This window comes from Olea europaea, unplaced genomic scaffold (assembly GCF_002742605.1).
Source record: "Olea europaea var. sylvestris unplaced genomic scaffold, O_europaea_v1 scaffold2863, whole genome shotgun sequence".
NCBI lineage: Eukaryota > Viridiplantae > Streptophyta > Magnoliopsida > Lamiales > Oleaceae > Olea > Olea europaea.
Window position 1 is genome coordinate 47,769 of NW_019247157.1, and position 22,744 is coordinate 70,512.

The following is a 22,744-nucleotide window of genomic DNA, read 5'->3' on the forward strand; positions in this document are numbered from 1 at the left end:
CCATCCTCTACAGACGACCACCACCTACCACCACTATTACCCTTACCCACTGCCTGCAATCATGTTGCCATACAAAAAAAAAAATCCAACCAAGACAAGTAAAACACATCTCGCACCACTACACAACCCTATCCAAACCTCCATCGCCAGTCAGCAACCAACGGCGGCTATCTAGGTCTTCGGCAATTCTCAGCTCAACCATAGCCACATACAAATTGCAACCTAAAATTTGAATTGTCTCATCTTCATCTTCTCCGGCAGCTCCTAATCGAAGACCCATGCCATTAATTTTCACCAAGTTGTTTGTACACCACCGAATTAGACTTAGCGCCGCTCGAAATCCCTTCCACTTAGACCCAGCTCTCTATAGATCGAGTAGATGGCGAGAACGATTAGGCTAAGATAACAGTGGGCAGTTGGCTTTAATTGGGCGATGGCTTAGTTAATATTCTGGGCTTGGGATTGTGTGGTTGGGTATTTAATTTTAATTGGGCTCAGTTTGTGATTTGGGTCAGTTATTGCCCAGTTTGTTTATATGTAATTTAGTTTGATTTTGTAAGTTTTTTTGTTTAAAAAAAAAAAGAAAAGAAAAGCGAAAAAAAAATTGTATTTTCTAACATTGTTTTGCAGGTATATCTTCTTGTCCTGTTGATCGATCCAGTTACCTTAGCAAACAAAAAGGGGAGTTACTGTTTTTATCTATATTTGGTCTATATTACTGTTAATTTAAAATCACATCAATTAATTTTCTGTTCTGCTATTATATTACTTTGCCTGAAATTACATGATTGAACCTTTGTTAAACCCTCACTTTTACCCACTTATTTTACGTGATTAGATTTTGAACAAATCCCTCGTTCGACTGACGCTGATAACTCTGAAACGTCCCATAATATACCCTATTATCGTCGTCGACAAGGCGGTCAACAACATCCTCAACGTGATCAAAGGAGTAGAGATTAGGGCCGTGATCGAGAACGAGATCATGGCCGTCGCAATAATCATTCTCCTTCATGCCATGACAAGCGTTACTTTAGAAACATCAAGTTAGACGCTCCTACTTTCGATGGTTGCTTAGATCCTAGAGTTTTTACTCAGTGGATTAGAGACATGGATCGTTTCTTGGCATGGTATGGAATCTCAGAGGATCGACATGTCCAGTTTGCCAATCTGAAATTAACTGGCATCGCCCAACTCTTCTGGAAAAGTATTGAGGATCTCTTTGAAAGGCGTCGTGCACCTCCAGTTGGAAGTTGGGAGGAAATGAAGCGTCGCCTTCAAGAGAAGTATTTGCCCCAATCTTACAAGGGCAACTTGTTGGACCAATGGAATACCCTTACACAGGGAAATCGACCAGTGACTGACTATGTTACTCAATTTGATGAATTTCAAATGCGATGTCATGTCGTTGAGGATGAGGCAATGACTTTGAGTAGGTTTAGACAGGGCCTAAAAGATGATCTTAGGCGTGAGCTTATACTTCGAGGTGTCACTACCCTTGATCATGCTTATTCTTTAGTCCAAGATTATGAGTTAGTCACTAAGACTCCTTATGGAAGGCGTGTTGACAATCGTCCTTCCGTCTCATCCATCCCACCTCCGCCTGTTAAGTCCCTTCTAGGGCCTCCCCCATCTAATGTTCCCCCTATGTTGGAAAATAAGGGTAAATCTCCCGAAATTTCAAAAACTTCTTCCCGCCTGCAGTGCTTCAATTGTAAAGGCTTTGGTCATATCGCATCTAGATGTCCTAGTTGAGCTTTAGTCATTGAGGAACAAAAAGATGTAGAAGGTGAGTCATTAGAAGATCAAGTCTATGAACCTAAGTTTGAAGAGTTTGACGATTTGGATGATATTGATGATACCTCGTTAGGTTGCATCCGAACCTTCCCTATAGATCTAGATTCTGTGACCTCTGTCCCCGATACCTCGCGGCTAAGTGTTGTACGTTGTACCCTCACTCACCCTAAAGATGCTGATGACTGGCGTCGTTACGCCATTTTTCACACTTTTATCAAGAACAATAACAAGGGTTGTAAAATTATTGTGGATATTGGTGGCTGCATTAATGCAGTTTCTGTGGCTACGGTGTCTCGTCTTGGATTACAGCCAGTCTCACACCCTCAACCTTATAGCGTCTCTTGGGTTGACACTTCTTCTATTGTCGTAAACGAGCGTTGTTTGGTTCCTATCCAGTTTCTTGAATACAAAGATCATATATCGTGCGACGTCATTCTCATGGACGTCGGACACGTCATTCTTGGTCGACCCTGGTTGTTCGATTTAGATGTCACTATTTATTGTCGATCAAATTCATGTTCCTTTGTGTTCAATGGGAAGAAGATTCACTTTAATCCTTTACCGCCAAAACTTGTTGACTCATAACAGACCAAGAAAATTGTGGAGCGGAAAGGGTTACATATGATTAGCCCTACAGAATTTGAGCGTACACTCAAAGAAGATTCTGTTGTGTTTGCCGTGGTCGTCATGGAAGTTCCATCGGAATCTCCAATATTGACCCCTGATGAGGTCCAATCAGTTCTTCAAGAGTTTCAAGATGTCTTTCCTAAAGACCTCCCTGATCTATTGCCCCCTTTACGGGACATTCAACATGCTATAGATCTTGTCCTTGGATCATCTCTTCCAAATTTACCTCATTATAGAATGAATCCTACTGAACATGCTAAACTTTAGAGGCAAGTAGAGGAGCTCCTTCACAAAGGATTTATTCGTGAGAGTCTAAGTCCTTGTGCGGTTCCCACCCTTTTGACTCCTAAGAAATATGGTTCTTGGAGAATGTGTTTTGATAGTCGTGTCATCAATAAGATCACAGTGAAGTACCGTTTTCCAATCCCTAGGCTTGATGATATGTTGGACATGATGGTCGGTGCCACGATATTTTCTAAGATTGATCTAAAGAGTGGGTACCATCAAATTAGGATTCGCCCGGGTGACGAATGGAAGACTGCCTTTAAAATGAAGGATGGTCTTTATGAGTGGTTGGTCATGCCTTTTGGGCTAACCAATGCCCCGAGTACTTTTATGAGAGTAATAACACAAGCTTTGCGACCATTCATGGGTAAATTCCTCGTTGTTTACTTTGATGACATTCTCATGTAGAGTAAAACTAGGGAACAACATAGAGATCATCTCACGCAGGTTTGTTCTACCCTTCGCGCTACAAGTCTGTATGCTATTGTGAAGAAATGTTCTTTCTTCACAGATAAAGTTGTATTTCTAGATTTTATTGTCTTCGCGACAGAAGTGTCTGCTGACCCTGCAAAGATTCAGGCCATTGTTGGTTGGCCTGAGCCCAAGACTATACATAACGTTCGGCGTTTTCATGGTTTAACTACCTTTTATCGTCGTTTCATTAAAGGGTTTAGCACGATCATGGCTCCTATTACGAAGTGCATGAAAAGAGGGGAATTTTATTGGTCGCATGAAGCGGCCAAAACATTTAAGTTGGTTAAGAGACGAATGACAGAAGCTCCAGTCATGCAACTTCCCAATTTTTTCAAAGTTTTTGAGGTAGAATGTGATGCCTCTAGGGTAGGGATAGGTGGAGTTTTGAGCCGAGAGTGCCATCCTATTGCTTATTTCAGTGAGAAATTAAATTATGTCAAACGACGGTACTTAACTTATGACAAAGAGTTGTATGCAGTTGTACAAGCTTTACGCTATTGGCGTCATTACTTGTTGCCCCAGGAATTTGTTCTTTATTCGGACCATGAGGCACTTCGCTACCTTAATTCCCAAAAGAGGTTGAATGCTAGACATGGTCGTTGGATCGAGTATTTGCAGGCCTACTCTTTTGTTTTGAAGCATAAAAAGGGCAGTGAAAATCAAGCGGCGGATGCTTTAAGCCGCCGCATTCCGCTTTTAACCAATATGAGTGTCAAGGTCATAGGTTTTGAACGATTCAAAGAAGATTATGAGTCATGTCTCGATTTCAAGGACATTTTCCTTGCATTGCAAAGTGGACAATTGAATGCTACTGATAGTTTTCGTCTGGAGGATGGTTATCTTTTTAGGTCCAAAAAATTGTGCATCCATCGGACTTCAGTACGAGACTTTATAGTTTGGGAAAGTCATGCGGCCTGGCTGGGCATTTTAGACATGATAATACAATCGAAGAGGTTGAACGTCTATTTTATTGGCCTCGTTTGAAGACAGATGTAGTTAAGATTGTTAGTGCTTGTAACACCTGTCAGTTGACCAAATAGAAGAGACAAAACACTAGACTTTAAACACCTCTTCCCGTCCCTAGTTGTCCTTGGCAAGACGTCAGTATAGATTTTGTACTAGGACTCCCACGTACTCCAAAGAAACATGATTTTATTTTTGTTATAGTGGATCGTTTCTCGAAAATGGCCCACTTTATCCCTTGCAGCAAGACTTCAGATGCGTCTAAGGTTGCTAGGCTGTACTTTAATGAGATTGTTAAATTGTATGGCCTTCCTAAGACCATTGTGTCGATAGGGATGTTCGGTTTACTAGCCAGTTCTAGAGAACCTTATGGCACATGGTCGGCACTAAGTTGAAATTTTCCACTACATATCATCATCAGACCGATAATCAAACTGAAGTTGTTAATCGCAGTCTTGGTAACCTATTAAGATGTCTAGTTCAGGAAAATCTGAGGAACTGGGATTTAATCCTCCCGATAGCCAAATTGCATATAACAGTTCTGTGAATCGGTCTTTAGGCATGAGTCCTTTTGAAGTTGTTCATGGTTATAAACCTAAGAAGCCTTTAGACCTTATCCCTATGTCCCCATATGCTAATGTGTCTGTGTCAGCTGAGGCATTTGTACAACATCTTCATGACTTGTATATTGAGATCAATAAACAACTAGAGGCAAGTAATGCATCATATAAACTTCGAGCTGATTTGCATAAACGACGTGTTGAGTTTAAAATTGGGGATTATGTGATGATCCGAATTAGACTGGAACGACGTCCATCTGGATCCGCTTCCAAATTGCAATCCCGTAGCGCTGGTCCTTTTAAATCTTAAAGTGTGTTGGTCCAAATGCGTTTGTCATTGATCTTCCATCACATTTTAGCTACCACTCCACTTTCAATGTTGAGGATTTAGTTGCTTATAAAGACCATTTTAAGCCCTCTGATGACCCTTTTTTACCCCCATCTGTTGACTTTCAACCTGAACCTATTGTTATCCCTACTTTCAACACCCCCTGTCACAATACCCAAAGATAAGATTAATGCTATTTTAGATGAACAGTTTATGTTGACCAATGATGGAGAAATTCAGCGTTTTCTTATTCGTTCGGTAGGACGACCTGACTCTGATTGCACATGGATCCCTAAAGAAACACTCCAACAACTTGATCCTGACTTGTTGGAGCTATATAGGAGTCAGCATGATCTTCTATTGCCCAGACCACCTATCACACGTGTATATGGACGTCGAAAGACGTTTGTCCAACCACTCAGCTTATGGTTGGGTGACTGACTGCAACCTTTTATGAGTAATTCCCTCGACAGAGTCGAGTTTTTGTTTCTCCCACCCCGGAAGAGTTGATGAGGACGTCTAGTTTGGACTATCTAGTTAGTATTTTATTTGGGCTTATATTATGTTTTGGGCTTGCCCAAGCTTTTTATTTTGTTTTTGGGCTTGTATCATATATTGGGCTGGCCCAAGCCCTTTTATGCTTTGTATTGTATAAAAGTATGCAGCCTTCTATGCATGGGGGGCAGATTTGATGGAAATGAAATGAAAATTGGAGTGTTGCAGGCATTCTCCCCTTTTCCACCGCCCCTCCTCCTCTTCTCTTCTTCTCCTACTTCTTTCTCTTTCTTTTATCTGGTTTCTACTTCCCTCTCTTCTCCTTCCATGTGATTGCTTCTATGTCTATGTTATGCTACATCACACTGCATCTAGCTTCACATCTTTGTTCTGCACATCTTCCCATACCCTCATGGCATCCTCCATTCTAACATTGCCACAATACTCTGCAAGTAGACACTATAACTATATGAATTCCCCAAGCAAACCACACTTCACATTTCTTTTCGTCCCTCCTCCACATTCTTCACTGATCTTTCTCTATAAAATTCAACCATTAACACTTCAAACATTTCACAATTGGAAAAAAGCCATTTACCCTCTCCGATCGTAAACTCCATTTTCACCATCTAAATAAAAAAATTTCCCTATACAGATCATACGCAGCAAAACAACCTCGACTCTGGGAAATCAACTCAATCAAAGAATAACACATACTACTTATTAAAAACACATTCTTGGACTTCAACTTTCTAAACCGAGACCTTGATCGTTCTTTTTCGACTCTAAACAAGCTTTGATTAACAAATTGAAGATAAATGGTGCAGAACCATCAACCATAGGTCCTACAAGTTTTGATCAAGATATCAAGAATGGGAGGCGGGCTAGAGAAATGGGCTGGTGGACTTCTGGGAATTTACGGAAGCTAACCGAATTAAGCTTAGCCTCGGACTTAAGCCGGGAATGACAAATAATGTGAATTGTGGTAACGTAGGAAGGGAAAGCAAAGATAACTACAAACAGTAAAATGGAAGAACCGGAGGGCAAGGTGAGGATTGTTGCGGATTTCAAGATCCATTTGGGAAAACTGAGGCGGGATGAGGAGGTTACTGGTGGTAATGAGTAGGGAGCGGAGGTGGGACCACCGCGCTTTGAGCAGTGGTGTTTGAGGATTGAGACGGCCATTTCAAATGATTCCTGGAAATTTGTGGGGGCAATGAAAAATAGGGGCGAACATTTTAGCATAGCATAGAAAAGAGAGGAGACTGTTCACACATACAACAGATTGCTAAGACGCCATTGATACAAGAATCGTTGAACTTTTGGCCAAGTTAAGCAATGGCGTCTTTGTCAGTAATTTCGTCAAACAAATTGCGGGCATTGTCATGCAGGGTTCATTATTCCCAAGTCAGTAATTTCATCAAACAGACCTTAAAATGTTTTATCGCAGTCACTGAAATTTCCCTCATTCAAATATTTCACTTCCATCTCTCTTTTCTCCCAAACTCAGTAGTGTCTTTCGTACACATTTGACCAAGAATCTGGTGTACAGATGAAGAAGATAAGGATTAACATGCATAATTAAAAACCTTTTTTCTCATTCTTAAGCTGCTTATTTTTTTACTTTTAACTAAAATTTAATCACATCATGAAACTTAACGACGATTTTCAGGAACTGGGCTTCGACGGCTTAGAAAAATGGGTGGATGAGTCGGGAAACAAAGTTTGGAAGCAAGTTTATAATCAATATCAAGATTTATTTTGTGTTTGTCAGTTTAATTTCATTTTCGATTCATTTGTTTTTCTTCGAATTACTTTGGGATGACATTGTAATTGAAGAAGAAGAGGTCAGCAATTCGATTGAAGCTTCTATAAATTTGGGGATGGTGCAATTACTTGCAAATTCTTGTCAATTAAATTGTCATTAATTTTACAATTTTGTTATGTATACAATCGGGGTTGACAACCCGACAATGTTTACACAAGGTGGGCTCAGGATTTATTTATTTATTTTGTTTATGATATTGTCAACCCCAATTGTACACGTAACAAAACCTTAATTTTATCGAGATCGAAAGCAGAGGTGAAAAGGTTTCCATTATCGATATGTATTTTGCGTCTATATTACAAATCAAATATAGTTGATAAGCATAACAAATTAGGCTTTAAAAATAGTATTTATTATTTAATTGTACATGAAAGAGCATTTATTATTAATTGATAATGAACACCCAAAAGTAATACCTTATAAAAAGGGGTTATCTATTCGAATTATTTAGAGAGGAATTTAGGGTTTCATTTCAGTCTTGATTGCAGCAACCAATTGATCATAGGCCACACTCCAAGCATTCTTCATTTCTGCTGACCACATTTCTCCTGCTGCTTCCTTTATTGTCTCCAACAGTGCATATTTAGTAACCTGCTTTTTTTTCAAAATAAGTAAATTATTATAATATGGAGCATATATGTTACTATATGTTACAAGTTATGGGAAAAAAAAAAAAAGTCAATCTAGACCTATTGAAAATTGTATGAATGATGTATTAATAAATAAATAGATATATGTCATTGTTGATATATTAAGCCCTTGTTTGGTTTAGCTAAATATCAATTTTTTATTGAATTTAAAAAAAATTGATGAAATGTTTGGTAGAAAAGTTGAGAAAAATTATCCGTTTATAAAAAGTATGGTTGAAAATGAGTTTTAAAAAAGAGGGTCAAAGAAGGACTAAATTATTTTCTTAAATTTTGTCGTTCAATTGAAGAAAAAACAACATAAATGATATATCTTATATTGTCTAGTTCAGTACTGTATGTGAAATATCAAATATCTCATAGACGTGCAATAAAAGAAATTATAACAAAATCTTATATCATTTACCAACAAAATATATTTAAAATTGTTTTACCATATACTTTTTGACAGTATTTCAAAGAAAATGGCAAAAACTGAAGTGGTCTCCTACCTCAAAATGTTCATCCACCACTCCATATTTGAAGTGCACACCACCTATTTTTTTCAGACTTGAATCTCTTATCACAACTTTTCCAGCTTTCCTCAGTTGTACTGCAGCTTCACATGTCTACAAAACTCAACCTAAGTAGTTACTTCAAAGCAGAACATTGGTGTCTGGTTTTTTTCATTTTTTACATTTTAGCCCGCGTTTGCATTTTAAGGCATGTTTTGTACACAATACTGTACATATTTTCTGTCTTAAAGACCACCAGCCCTTTCTCTCTTCTCTTTGGCACTCAGATAGGAAGCAAGGACAAATGTTATAGTAGATTAGATATTCTGCTAAGCTATAGGACTAACGAAAATTTTTTCCCATATGTTCTCCATACTTAAAATTTAAAATTGAATAGCACGGAAATGATTTAATTTCCTCTGCATTGATACGATTAAGGGTGGATTTAGTTTGCCGAGCTGGACAGTATAGTATAGGACAACATACGAGATTTTAAATTTGATTGTGTTCCGTAATCTTGTTTTTTACTATCGCGTCCAACGCGTCAAATATGGTTATATTTAATATACTGAACTATATTGTAGACAAGAAGAGCTAGGTAGGTTAAGAAGAAACTGACCATGACGAAGACAGACTTGGCATGGGGTTTGAGTTTGGGGTTCTGCTCAAGTGGAACATTTGAGTCCTTCAAAAATGAGAATAGTTTCTGGGCTGATGGTGCAATCTCAAATATCCTGACAAATTATTCTCCAAGAAAGTTAATCAATTTTACTTTAAAAATTGATTAAAAAGGGATTGAAGAAAATAAGTATTTAAGAAGATAAAATTATGATTGGCTAATTACTTGATAAAGAATTTGAGACCCCATTCCCCAGCATTTTTCTTCATTACATTCCATGACTTCACCACCAAAGCTTCTTGTTCTTCTGTAAAACTTTCTCCTCCCATGCTTCCACAATTTTCTCCATCTTGAAAAATCAAAGGTTAGAACAAAAGGCACTTAAACAAGCATTTGGTACATGAAACTAGAGAGTAAATTGAACAAACTTTTATTTTTTTTTCCGTCGATATTAAAGTTGTTTGGAGAACATTAAATAAGCTTAAATCTTATCAATTGTATCTTCTTGTTGTGCTCAATAATATATACCAAAACACACTCAAAAGTGTTCTGTCGTACAATGAATCCAATACTATGTGCACAAAAATGTTATTAAGAGAGGCAAGTATGATGCCGTATGATTCAGTGTCCTAAAATATCCATGGTGTTGATATTTTATAAAAACATATGAAAAATAAGACACGTTGGTAGCGTAATAGACGTGTGTACTAGAGTGCTCAAAAAATGTCATTATGTGACACGATATACACGTATCTAATACAAACAAGCCATATTATCAAGAATGTTCAAGTCTTGTAACTTTTGAATAGCGAAACATGAACCGAAAAATGAAGTAATTGGATTAAAAGATAACAATACTCACCTTTATGTTGGGCAGTCGCGTTCAAGTGATCGTTCATGATGCTAATTTAATCGACTTTCAAATGCTTTTAAATCGAACACTTTCTTGAAAATCCTATAAAATCCGTTTGTTCTTTTTGCTCAAACTGATCAAATTGGTATGAACTTTATATAGTGTCCTTTGGAAGGATTAGAGCAACCCTTCATGATAATGAAAAGCCACACTACTGAGCCACAAACAAGTAGTAGTTAAGACTAATGAGCCACCACATGTTTGAAAACCGGCGGCTGTATGCGGCGGCGGGTACATGGTTTTGGACCAATTGCCACCATGAATGGTGACGCATGCAATGACACCCTTGCCATGTTTCCAAAATTTGGGACATTTAAAAGGTCATCACCAAATATATACGCCCCTGTTTATAATTAGAACCGCACTTCACGTACATGGAGCATTTTACAAAGCTCGGTCAAGGCAGACACAATGTCGGGGGTCTGCACAATTTTTTTTTTAATGCAGGTTGGTGGGATCGACCTGCGCTACAGTGAGGGAGCCTGTAAGCCCCCTGTAGAACAGTGTCCTATATGCAGGGCATTGTTCTTATAAGGGTAATTAGCACAAAACATCCCTACCTTTCGATGTTTTTGTGGAAAACATCCCTACCTTTCATTTTTTGGTGGATTACACCCTTACCTTTACATTTTTTTGCGCAAAACGTCCTTCTGTCAACTCTCCGTTAAAATGCTCCGTTAAATCAAAAAGGTAATTAGCACAAAAGGTCCCTACCTTTCAAAGTTATTGTGCAAAACGTCCCTACCTTTTATTTTTTAGCATAATTAGCAGAAAAGGTCCCTACCTTTCAATATTATTGTGCAAAACGTCCCTACCTTTCATTTTTAGCATTTTTACCCCTGCCTTTCACCTTTTATTGCAAAAAGGTCATTTTCATCCATTTTTTCAATAAAATGATGATTTTACCATCCTATTCAAATAAAACAAAAAGAAAAGATGAATTACCAACTGCAACCATAATCCTTAAATTTTTAAAAAATTACAAAAAATCATAAATTCTCAACCACCACCATTTTCACAACTTATTAAGCTGCCAACTATAAATCCACATAATACCACCTTTCGGGCACCATGCCCATTGGACTCCACCACCGTAAATGTGGTTGTTTCGAACAGATTGGTGACCAATACTATGGAGGAGGATATTGGGGAGAGTGAGGCGACGTTGGTGGTGGTAGAGTCCTATGTGTTATGGTCGAAAAGTGGTGTTATATGAATCTATAGGTGGTGGCTTGGTGGGGTTGTGAAAGTGGCGGTAGTGGAGAATTTAGGATTTATCTGTAATGTTTTGAAAGACTTAGAACTATGATTGCAATTAATTAATTATTTTTTTCTTTTCTTTTTGTTTTATTTTAATAGGAGGGTAAAATCGTCATTTTATTGGAAAAATGGATGAAAATGACCTTTTGCGCAATGAAATGTGAACTGTAGGGGTAAAAATGCTAAAAATGAAAGGTAGGGACGTTTTGCACAATAATATTGAAAGGTAGGGACCTTTTCTGCTAATTATGCTAAAAAATAAAAGGTAGGGACGTTTTGCACAATAACTTTGAAAGGTAGGGACCTTTTGTGCTAATTACCTTTTTGATTTAACGGAGCATTTTAACGGAGAGTTGACAGAAGGACTTTTTGACAAAAAAATGTAAAGGTAAGGGTGTAATCCACCAAAAAATGAAAGGTAGGGACGTTTTCCACAAAAACATCGAAAGGTAGGGATGTTTTGTGCTAATTACCCTTCTTATAATTATTATTTCAAAACTATTTATTCTACCAACTCATTTTTAGTCATTATTTACACAATAAAATATTTTGCACGGAAATCAAAACATATTCCTCATTTTTAATTACAAATTCTCCAAAAATTCACTATTCAAAATTTTATTTTTGCCAAATAATGGTCATCAAACATGACTAAACAAAGAAATACTCGACCATAATCCGAATTCGTTAACAACTTAAATACGCTATCGTGGGTAAAATGTATGATAATAGGGTAGTGTTTATATTTACTCTTTGGATATTGGAACTTCAAATAATTAGAAAAGGAAAAAATTGGAACTTTTCATGAATTTTCGCTTGTTCGTGGTTTACGTTTATCAATTAGGAAATTGGGTTGAATCTTGAGATAAGTTTCGATATATACATTGATACAAAAGAAATATTTGACTCGTCTGGTTTAATGACAAATTAATAAAAAAAATGTTTTACAAATTCTTTTATTGGAGGATTTACGCGAGCCAACCGTTAAATTTTAATAAATGCGTTTCAAGTTGTATATATTGTCAAAAAAGGTTGTACAACTTCGTTTATTTCTTTCACTTTCTCCGTTAACTGTCGTTGTTATCGTTATTTTATAGTTTGTAAAAATTGTTTTATTAATCAAGGATTTAGACCGGAGTGTAGAAACTCTTATTTGATGAAGCTAGTTCATCCAAACAGAATCATACATAGTAAAAAGAAAAATAAGTTAAAATCTTATCTATTGTGACGTGTTCTTGTTGTTAGGTTTAATGCCTCAAAATTGGGTTGAAATTTTAGAAGATCACGTTTAGCTTCAATTTGGAAAGAAATCAAATTACACCCAAGATTTTTTTCCTTTTACGCGATTTAACCTAATTCTAGTATATTTTCTTATCTTCTAGGACTTCATTAGGTTTATGGACGTAACCTATAAATTAGAAACTACTTTCGTCAGTTTTAGATGAAGCATTATTGTTGTCCTGTATTATTCTTTCCATAGTGTCGGGTTTAATAAAATTCATCATCTTTCTGCTTAGTTTCTCTTTTTCTACTTTACTTTAATTTTGTTTTTTCCGTGATGTGATTTTGAATATTTCATTATTGTCATTAAATCTCAATCTTGCATCGCCTTTGAGATCAACAAGTGGTATCAGAGCAAAGGTTGCGGGTTCTTTGTGATTTGGCTGAGATTTTTCAAGGATGAATTCATTGAAGTATGAAATTTCGCTGCTGGATTGCAATACAAGATTTTTACTGTGGCAGGTAAAGGTGAGGGCTATGTTGACGCAGATGAATCTTAAGATGGTTTGTTAGGTTTTGAGAAGATGCCAGCAAATTTGTCTGTGGAAGAGAAACAACGGAGGGATCGAAATGTTCTAGAGCAAATTCATCTTCACTTATCCAAGAGTATTCTGCAGGATGTCTTGAAGGAAAAGATGGCGGCTGCTTTATGTCTCAAGTTGGAGCAATTTTGCATGACAAAGAGTCTGACGAGCAAATTGACTCTAAAACAAAAGTTGTATTCCCATCGCATAGAGAAGGAGGGTCACTGTACGACCTTTTTACTGTGTTCAAGGAGATTGTTGTAAATTTGGAAACGTTGGAGATAAAATATGATTAAGAGGATCTGGCATTGATCTGTTGTGTTTGCTACCTAGTTCTTTTTCGTCGTTTCGTGATACTATATTGTATAGTCATAACACGCTGACCATTTAGGAGATATATGATGCCTTGTTCTTAAAGGAGAAGATGGAGCTGTTGGTTGGAGGTCCTACATCTAAGGGTGGGGATGCTCTGGTTACTCATGGTGATTGACGGAGAGGTAGATCGAAGGTGAGGTATAGCAACGTGTATTATTATTACTGCAAAAGGAAATGATACATTAAGAAAGATTGCGACAAGTTGTAAGATAAAGGTGATTTACATGCAAATCATGCGGGACAATTAGATAACGAGACTAAAATTATTGAGAATTTTTCAGATGATGAAGATGTAGTGTTGGCTGTATCTGATGGGGAATCCTGAGAAGTGGATTATGGATTCTGCATGTTTATATCATATGTGTTCTAATAGGGCTTTGTTTCAGACATATGAAATGGTAAAGCGAGGTGGATTTGTCATGGGAAACAACCAGTCTTGTCGGGTTGCAAGAATCGGACGGGTCAGATTGAGGCTACAAGATGGGACAACGAGGACACTTGATCAGGTTTTCCTTGTTCTAGACTTGATAAAGAATCTCATATCGCTGAGTACCCTAGATGCAAAAAGGTATAAATTTTCTGATGGAAGTGGAGTCTTGAAGGTTCGAAGGGGTGTCCAGGTTGTACTGGAAGGACAGAAGAAGTTTCAGTTGTACATCTTGTAGGGGAACGCTGAACCAATTAAGAGACATTTGGACAAGTTCAGTATCGTAGTGAAAGTTTAGTTTGGTACACTACCTCTTGTGACGAGCTCTGAGTTAGTTAAGAACACTGCTAGGGAGAGCGTTGATGATTTCGGTATCCCACCAATTTCAGCGAATATACTGTGTTCAGTTGCTAGGGTTGGACTCATAGAGCGTAAGTACAGTGATGTCAATAATGTCTGGAATGCTTTAGAGGACGTTGAAGGTGACAGTTTTAGCAAGGAGCCTTTTGATCCAGCATGTGATATGGTTTATGCTACAGGGTGTGTTTCGACCATGTTAGGTCAACGATAATTCCTTGGTGGAATTTTGGGAACCCAAGATTTAGGTTCGGGTGTCGTTTGTGGATGTCGTGCAGAGGACGATGGTTTGGTTATGGAAATTTTGGTTACTGTGTTGAGGAGATTGGTCCGTTCATTTTGAAGCAGACGGATTTGAAATTTTGGAGTTTTGTTCGTTGTACCGGAATTTTGAGTCAAGGTGGAAATTATTAGGTTTAATGCCTCAAAATTGGGTTGAAATCTTGGAAGATCACATTTGGCTTGAATTTGGAAAGAAATCAAATTACATCCAAGATTTTTTCTTTTTACGCGGTTCAACCTAATTCTAGTATATTTTCTTACCTTTTAAGACTCCATTAGGTTTATGGACGTGGCCTATTAGAGATTCCTTTTGTCAGTTTTAGATGAAGCATTATTACTGTCCTATATTATTCTCTTCATAGTGTCGAGTTTAATAAAATTCATCGTTCCTCTACTTAGTTTCTCTTTTTCTACTTTACTTTAATCTTGTCTTTCCGTGGTGTGATCTTGAATATTTCATTATTGTCATTAAAACTCAATCTTGCATCGTCTTTGGGATCAACACTCGTCATCGTGGCAATGTGCATTGCTTTCGAGTAGAAACATGCTTTATTATTTAAGTAGGGTATGCAATCAAATAATAGACAAAATGCCAAATAGTATACTCATAATGGGATCAAAAGATTCATACAATAGGGATAACAAAAAAAAAGAAGCATAAATTTTATGTTGATCTTCTCAAGAAACTTATGAAGGCTGTCTCATTTCCGCCTTGATTGCAGCTGCCAATTGATCATAAGCTTCCCCCCATGCCATCTTCATCTCCGGCGACCACATTTCTGGAATCGCTTCCTTTATCGTTTCCAGCAATGCATACTTTGTCACCTGCAAAGCACTCGTGGAATGTAAAATGTTACAAAATAAAGATAATAAGTTGGTTCATTTGAAGAGATTCTCTTCTATGATCGAATTCATATCGTGTTGATCAAAGAACTTGGTGACCAAAAATCTATTGATGAATAAGAAAGAACAATTGCTTCGATTCTAAGAAACCATCCAATTCAGTTAAGTGTCATTGCTTTGTTACGAGAGGAATATTAAGCAAAATAATATTAGAAACACGCAAAGTAGATACAGGTAGTAGTTTGCACTTAATGTGAGAACAAAGTCCATTTGCCACTAAAGATTTTTCACTATAATGAAGAAAGAGATTACACAGGTTATCATACACGTCTGTCCTGTCGATCCAAAACAACCCTCCTAAAATCCTATGGTATAAATATGAGGATGACCTAATATATGTCAGGCTACCCAATACCACGTTGTTAAATATACACACTCCTATTAGGTTCTACACATATTGTGAAAGCAAATTCAGCATCATCCCAACCTAAGAAATTAAATATTGTGTAGTACCTCAAAATGTTCATCAGCCACGCCGTATTTGAAGTGAGTAGCTCCCAAATCTTTCAAATTTGAGTCTTTCACGACGACCTTACCAGCTTTGCGAAGTTGTACAGCTGCTTCACAAGTCTGCAAAAGATCAGCCCATAAAATAGCTAATGTGAAGATGGGTAGAGAAAGAAACCTTAGCTTTTACTAAATCATCATGATTTAAAAACTCGATATAAAAATGCTCGGTTGACCCATAATCTTTTTGATTCTTTGACACTATAACACAAATTCCAAACACCTAAGATCTGCATATTGCAAAATCTTTGTTTCCCTGATAAATTCCTTTTCTTCAATTTTCTTGAAGTTTGATGAAAATTATGGGGATTGGCAGGCTCAAGAACAAGCACATAAAGCCTTAATAGCTTTAATTATTCGTATCTTGAATAGTTTATGTTATATCCCAGGTTCAAATATTTGCCTTCTATAATCCTTTATGTAGTAGGAATATTAGTTCAATCTGTAGGCAAGGAGAAAAGTGTACAATATGATTAGGCTTCATCTAGTCCAACGCCGAGTTTAAACTTCCCTACTGCAAGATTATACTGGCATATGCCAACACAAAAATATGGTCTACTGCTCTAATTTTCGAAAGCTGTCATGTAGAAAACTAGAGTAAGACATGCTAAATAAATAGCTTACCATTATGAAAACAGTCACGGCATGGGGTTTAAGCTTGGGATTCTGCTCCGGAGGAACCTCAGAATCCTTCAGAAACGGAAAAATCTTTTTGGCAGATGGTGCAATCTCAAAGATCCTGCGATTCAGTCCGAGTGACTATAATTAAGTAATTAACTGGGATCAATTTAAACACGCAGGTAAACAGTATTGACAGCATTACATAGGACAAGGACAATATTTTAACTTCTTTTTTCTTGCTTAATGCTTTCTAATAATTCTACATTCCAATGTACCAAACGAGCCACGTGGGGTCTTATTTTCATCCTGATCTTAGCCATGGAGACACTTCACGTTGTATGGAAGATTTAAGAAAAGGTCAATAGAGATCACCTCAAGAAGAACTTAAGACCCAATTCTCCAGCATTCTTCTTCATTACATTCCATGATTTTACCACCAAAGCTTCTTGTTCTTCTGTAAAATTTCTCACTTCCAGTCTCCTATTCTTCTCCACGCCTGCACCCCAAAAAGTTCCGGAGATAAAGTCCTAATAACCTTCTTATTAGAACAATGATAAAACAGAATAAAAGATAAATAAAAAATCCAAGCACGCAGATTTATCCGCTATATCCACTAGTGGTCGCAGTTTTCACAGCAATAGAGAAGAAGAATTCAGAGTTTTCGTCGCCCCTAAAATCCATTATACAATAAGAATATTAAGCTGATCCGCGGTGGAGGGATAATTGTACAGTATAAATAATTTCTATGCAGTCCAAGGAAAGAATCATATGCTAGCATAAATTGACTCAGAGGATAAAATAAACTTACATCTTGGAATTCTTAGAGATTTGCAGGCAAGTCCACATCCTGATCCATCCCTTTTAACCCAGGAATAATTTACAGAACGATCAAACAAAGATCCCAATTCAAACTTTTCCCTTACATTAATCTTGGAGTAATATGAGTGAGAACTCGATGAAGTTCCTGTAATAAATTTATCATTAGAGAAAAAAGAAAACAAATTTGTTATAAAAATCAAATTGAGAAGCACCCACCATTGCATTGAATCATGGTAGTATTAGAACCAAGATTGTTGATGTTGATTTTCCAGACATTCATGATTTATGAGTGAAGACAAATTAGCAGTATCAGTTCAGTGAGGAAAGGCAACTTTAAAGTCACTTCTAAGCTTCGGAAATAATAAAACTACACAGTATGCACTTATTTTAATCTCAACCAAACATGATTGACCTTTGGGAATTAAGTAGAGACAATATATTTTCTTTACTTCCCAATAAAGGTGCACAATGTTGGGGAAGGTTGAAACTGGGGTTGAGATTTCTGGACTATATTTTGATAATTTAATGTCTGGTTTTGACCAAATTGGTGGATGATAGGGAAATTAATATATTCATTGTGTATTGTGAATCGGTTTTTTATGTCATCTTCAGAAAGAGACAAAAATCCACAAAGTGGAGACTCCAAAACCAGGTGCTGCTTTAAAAAAATTTGGAGTTTTCTGTCTTGATTATTGCGATGCGGACAACTTCGTTCACGAGAACTTGACTGTCGTACTGATTGAGTAAAGATTGATCGCGCTAGATTGAATGCACGTGTACTGAACTAGCTTATGACGAGGGAACCAGCCCAATCAAAGAACACTGAACCTTAAAATTTTTCTGTTGATAATTTCTACAACCTGAAGATCTTAACAAAGAGCCCATTTTTCGGGACAAACAATTTGAAAAATGAGAAGGAAAGAAATCAGTAAATTATCAAGACTGCAGACTCTAAGCAAGTTATTCCAGTTACACAGTGTTAAAACAGATCGGGGATGTACAAAAGAACGAAAACAACGACGCCAGACATTTTTCCCATTTTTCCCCCTTGGGATAAGTGGGAAAAATGATTTCATCCACATCCATAGTTCACATCAGGTGTAGAAACAACTGAAGCGAATGGAATTTCAACTCTCTCTTTCACAATACACCGCATTTCACCATTTTCGATCACTGGGATATTTCCAGGGGGACAATTATCAGATGTTCCATTATCACCAGTCCCTTGCAGCCAAACTCTGCCTAAAATCTTAAATTGATTGTCCCGTTTCTTTAGCCTTGGCTCAAAACCAGCCAAACTCAATACCGAGATTACCCCAACAATAGTAAGGGCTGTCCTGGCTGCTGCACCAAGAAATGACTTCATACCATGGCCTTTCAACCAAGTACGTGTCTGGTTTCTATCCGTTTCGAGATTTTTTGTTGTTTCAGGGAGATTTTTTACTCTGCCACTTATTACCTCATTTTGAGCATACTTTCGAGTGGAAGAAAATATTGAAATATGGTCATTATCTGAAACTAGCAAACAAGATGGTCGAGTTGGATATGGAGGAAGGAGGAGATCATTATCGTCCTCTGTTTCGCCAGCAAAAGCAATAGCCTCGTGTATAACTTCCAAGTCCTTGCCTTTGTATTCCTTCAGCTTCTTGAGCAGCTTTTCCTGGCTGTACTCTATCTCGGCCAGGGCCGTTTCTTTCTCATACCACTGCTGCTGTTGTAATGCCTAACAAAGAAAATAATAGATGAGAGTGCTTTAGCCTGACAAAAAAACGATGCATACACATCATAATTTTGATGAAGAAGATCATATGGTTGCCAGAGCACACAAACATATAGAAATATGGAATGAAGCACGACCATTCTGTAAGGGATTAGACCTAATCCCTACACTTAACAAAGAAGCAATCAGAAAACAAACAAAGCACAGCAAGAATTATAGTGGTTCACACTCAATGTCCGAGCTACATCCACTCGCTACTGTAGATCTGAACTATAATGGAGAAGAAGAGTACAGTGTTTTTCTCTCATCTCTCAAATTTTGTCTCACACACCAAAAACAACCACCTAATAAATCCTTTATGATACAAATATTAGGGTGACACGATACATGTATGATGCCAAATATATAATCACAACCGTAAAAAGAAACAATTGAAAATTATGTTGTAGCAAGCTAACAATTACAATGAATAGGCTGCATACAGTCCAATACATGTATGAATGCCCAAAATGCACCTACAACCAACAACATAAAATAAATAATAATAATGACTCGGAGAAAGCTAACAATTACTCTGCGATTAGGCTCCACATAGTCCAACATATTCACGACTCTAGCAAATTGAGCAAGCTAACAAGATGTTGCAAACTTAAATAGTAGCAGAAATGGCACAGAAAGTCAAGCAATAACTAGCTAGTGGAAGCCCTAGCAAATTATTATGAGAAGAAATCATAATGACAGTTTATGGTCATATGTTAAAAACAGAGTCACTTATAGCAACCAAACAATTATTGATAAACTATAATTGCTGAGCTACAAAGCTTAAACAATGTATCCTTCCAAGAGATCCAAGACTCTCACTATTGTTTCGACTTTAAAATTTGTTATAATGCAGATTCAACAAATAAAATTCCATTGCCAGAGTGTTTATAGTTGTAACTGGTTAGATGATACAGAAGATATGACAACTAATTCAAGGCATCTAAACTGTATCTGATGTTGATTAATACTTTCCATTCTTTATGAACCAAAAGAACTTACCATTTGCCCTAAAGAACCAAAAGAACTTACCATTTGCCTCAAAGAAACTAATCGTTGAAATTTAGATTTTAAATGGAAGTGCACATAAAAGTGATATTCATATACCATCTCACATCTTCTGATTTGTAGACTCTAGGCACATATTTTTTTAATCTAATTAAGCATCTCAGCCATGTTTCGTAACTAACAGTATGGTGTGTGTCTGCCCAGAGTTACTTAGGAGGGATAAACCCCTAGTGCATGTTTGGTAAATAGGACCAGCAAGTAGAATGAATATTTTTCATCCTCAGTACAATTCTGAACTATCCATCCCTCCCGATAAAACATGCTATAATGAATTTCCAACTTCAAAATTCCACTAGTAATTCGAAAATTGATTCGACTAACTTCTTTTGTGGTTTTCCAACCTTTAGCGTTGCTAAAGGGCTAAAGACTTGTGTAAAATAATTTCACTTTATTTCTTAATCTAATCTCATTTCATTCCGAAGCAAATTCAAGAAATTCTAAACCCTGACCAATTACAGACGATCTGAAATCCAGTAATGCAAAACAAAGACCGCTAATTAAGGACAGAAAATCTAAAATCTTGTCAAGAAGAAAGGAAATACAAACAAAATCAAGTAGGAACCTGTAAAGAAGATAACTGGGCTTCAAGCGATTCAAGGGCATCTCTAATATTGAGCAGACTCTCTATTCCTTCTTCATCATCATCTAATTCTTGATCTTCTGCAACTGGGCTTGCTTCAGATTCTTTGTTATCAGTTTCCTTAACTTGATTTTCCACTTCAGAAGTTGCCTGTCGAATACAGTTGGTAATCTTGGACCTCAACTCCGAAGCCCTTGCCAACACCAAACCTATTCTATCTTCATCCATTTATTGCCCTCTTTCTGTATATATCTCTACTGTTTCTGCTTCATCTAATGATTTGAAGAGAACGAGGGATTCGAAGGGTGCAATGAGGAAGGTCGGGGACTCAGTGTGTGGTTTTGGGGGCAGAATCCAGGTGATTGTGGTGCAAAATAACTATTTGGCTGCAACAGACCGTAATGGCTGTGCCGCAACAGAGACAAAATAACTAAAATGGACCAAAATCAATCTATTTCTCTTCATCTATATTATAAAATAACATTGCTACATGTACACTATGTTATATAGTTTAATTTATACTTTATCACGTGTCATTATCTTATTGAACAATTTAAATTTCAAACTATTTTTTCATCTAATTGACACTTGACAATAATGCAAATATCAATCAAAATGTCAAAAATCAGTGTATTATAAAATTATCCTATGGAATTTTCAAAAGGTGGATACTGGGGAAGATTCATAATTCATTATACAATCTGATCTTTTTAAGCCCTTGCTTGAGCCCCATGTTGGAGGAAGAATGTATTTTGAAATTTGAATAGTAGATTGATGGATAATGTATGATTAAAAATAAAGAAAAAAATTTGAATTTGTGTGTAATATTATTTTATTGAAGAATGCATGGTTGAAAATGAGTTTTAAAAAAAAAGGAGTTTTTAAAAAAATGGGAACTAAGGCCTTGTTTGATAGGTAGGAAATTCTATAGAAAATGAAATTGCAATTTCATCTTTTCATTTTTTGGGTGTTTGATTGACAAAAATTTCATTAAAATTCATTTTCCACATTTTCATGCCACAGAGATATTTTCCATGTTTTGGTGTGCCGATTTACTCTAGCATCTTTTTTTGGTTATTTATTTATTTATTTTTGTTGACAATGAAAACAAATTCTAAGAATTATTGTAAAAATATATATATATATATTTCCCTTTAATTGATAATTTTCATATAAAACAAGTTCAAACGAACACCAAAATATAGATAATTTTTTAAAATTATTATTATTATTATTATTATTATTATTATTATTATTATTATTATTATTATTATTTTACAATGGAAACAAATTTCATCTTCAATACCAATAAAATTTATCTCTTTAATTGAAAATTTTTATGTAAAACACAATCAAACGAACTCCAAAGAACACTTTTATTTCAACATTTTCCACGTCAAAAATTATACCAATCAAACACAATAATTTACAATTCTCGGGAAAATAATTTCTTGACAATTCAATTCCCTGAAATTCGTTTCTTTCCACTTAAATTTCATCTTTACAATCAAATGGACCATATGTTCTGCATATTGAATTAAGGATCCCTACGGTTCTTAATTTTTGTCCTATCCACTTATTGATTAGTTCATTTAACTAAAAATTTAAGGAAAAACAAAAATTATTTCAAAAATTCTCAAAAGAAACAAAAAAGGATGGATCATCAAAAGTGTCATTTTCTAAAAATAAAAATAAAAAAAATAAAAATAAAAAAAATAAAAAACTCTGAGAAGTAAGTCCAATTCTTCGAGAACATAAGCACATAAATTTTACTTGTACACTTTTTGCCATTGTAAGAAACGACACTTGTCTGTCTCGTACACAATAAACATGCAAGGTTGCGTCCTCATATCAACACATCAAATATGACACCTTACAATTAGTCCAAAAACTTGAAGTAAATTAGAACTACAAACATATTCCATCTACACATTGGCCAAGTTATATATAC

At 36.3% G+C, this 22,744-nt stretch overlaps 4 protein-coding genes across 7 annotated transcripts in view; all 4 read right to left on the minus strand.

Moving 5' to 3' along the window:
* Positions 1–7,687: 7,687 nt before the first annotated feature.
* Positions 7,688–10,182, minus strand: LOC111384174 (hemoglobin-2-like). 2 transcript variants are annotated; one of them, XM_023008433.1, is made up of 5 exons: positions 9,980–10,182; positions 9,343–9,466; positions 9,118–9,232; positions 8,496–8,612; positions 7,688–7,948 (listed from the first exon to the last, which is right to left on the minus strand). In XM_023008433.1, the coding sequence occupies exons 1-5, from the start codon at positions 10,014–10,016 to the stop codon at positions 7,817–7,819; spliced, it is 525 nt and encodes a 174-aa protein (XP_022864201.1). In that variant the 5' UTR covers positions 10,017–10,182; the 3' UTR covers positions 7,688–7,816. The 2 variants fall into 2 exon arrangements, with proteins under 2 accessions (XP_022864201.1, XP_022864202.1); XM_023008434.1 differs by having other exon boundaries at positions 9,343–9,442; positions 9,980–10,116.
* A 4,932-nt stretch (positions 10,183–15,114) lies between these two features.
* On the minus strand, positions 15,115–18,094 carry LOC111384177 (hemoglobin-2-like). Its single transcript, XM_023008436.1, has 6 exons — positions 17,603–18,094; positions 17,376–17,531; positions 16,940–17,063; positions 16,571–16,685; positions 15,893–16,009; positions 15,115–15,361 (listed from the first exon to the last, which is right to left on the minus strand). The coding sequence occupies exons 1-6, from the start codon at positions 17,664–17,666 to the stop codon at positions 15,224–15,226; spliced, it is 714 nt and encodes a 237-aa protein (XP_022864204.1). The 5' UTR covers positions 17,667–18,094; the 3' UTR covers positions 15,115–15,223.
* A 115-nt stretch (positions 18,095–18,209) lies between these two features.
* Positions 18,210–21,231, minus strand: LOC111384176 (plastid division protein PDV2-like). The gene is made up of 2 exons (XM_023008435.1): positions 20,776–21,231; positions 18,210–19,109 (listed from the first exon to the last, which is right to left on the minus strand). The coding sequence occupies exons 1-2, from the start codon at positions 21,019–21,021 to the stop codon at positions 18,459–18,461; spliced, it is 897 nt and encodes a 298-aa protein (XP_022864203.1). The 5' UTR covers positions 21,022–21,231; the 3' UTR covers positions 18,210–18,458.
* Positions 21,232–22,548: 1,317 nt separating this feature from the next.
* Positions 22,549–22,744, minus strand: part of LOC111384172 (probable E3 ubiquitin-protein ligase ARI2) — a 12,592-nt gene continuing 12,396 nt past the window's right edge. For all 3 annotated transcript variants that reach the window (XM_023008425.1, XM_023008429.1, XM_023008426.1), the window contains one exon: positions 22,549–22,665. The gene's annotated coding sequence lies outside the window, so the exon portion shown is untranslated. The remainder of the gene's footprint in view (positions 22,666–22,744) is intronic.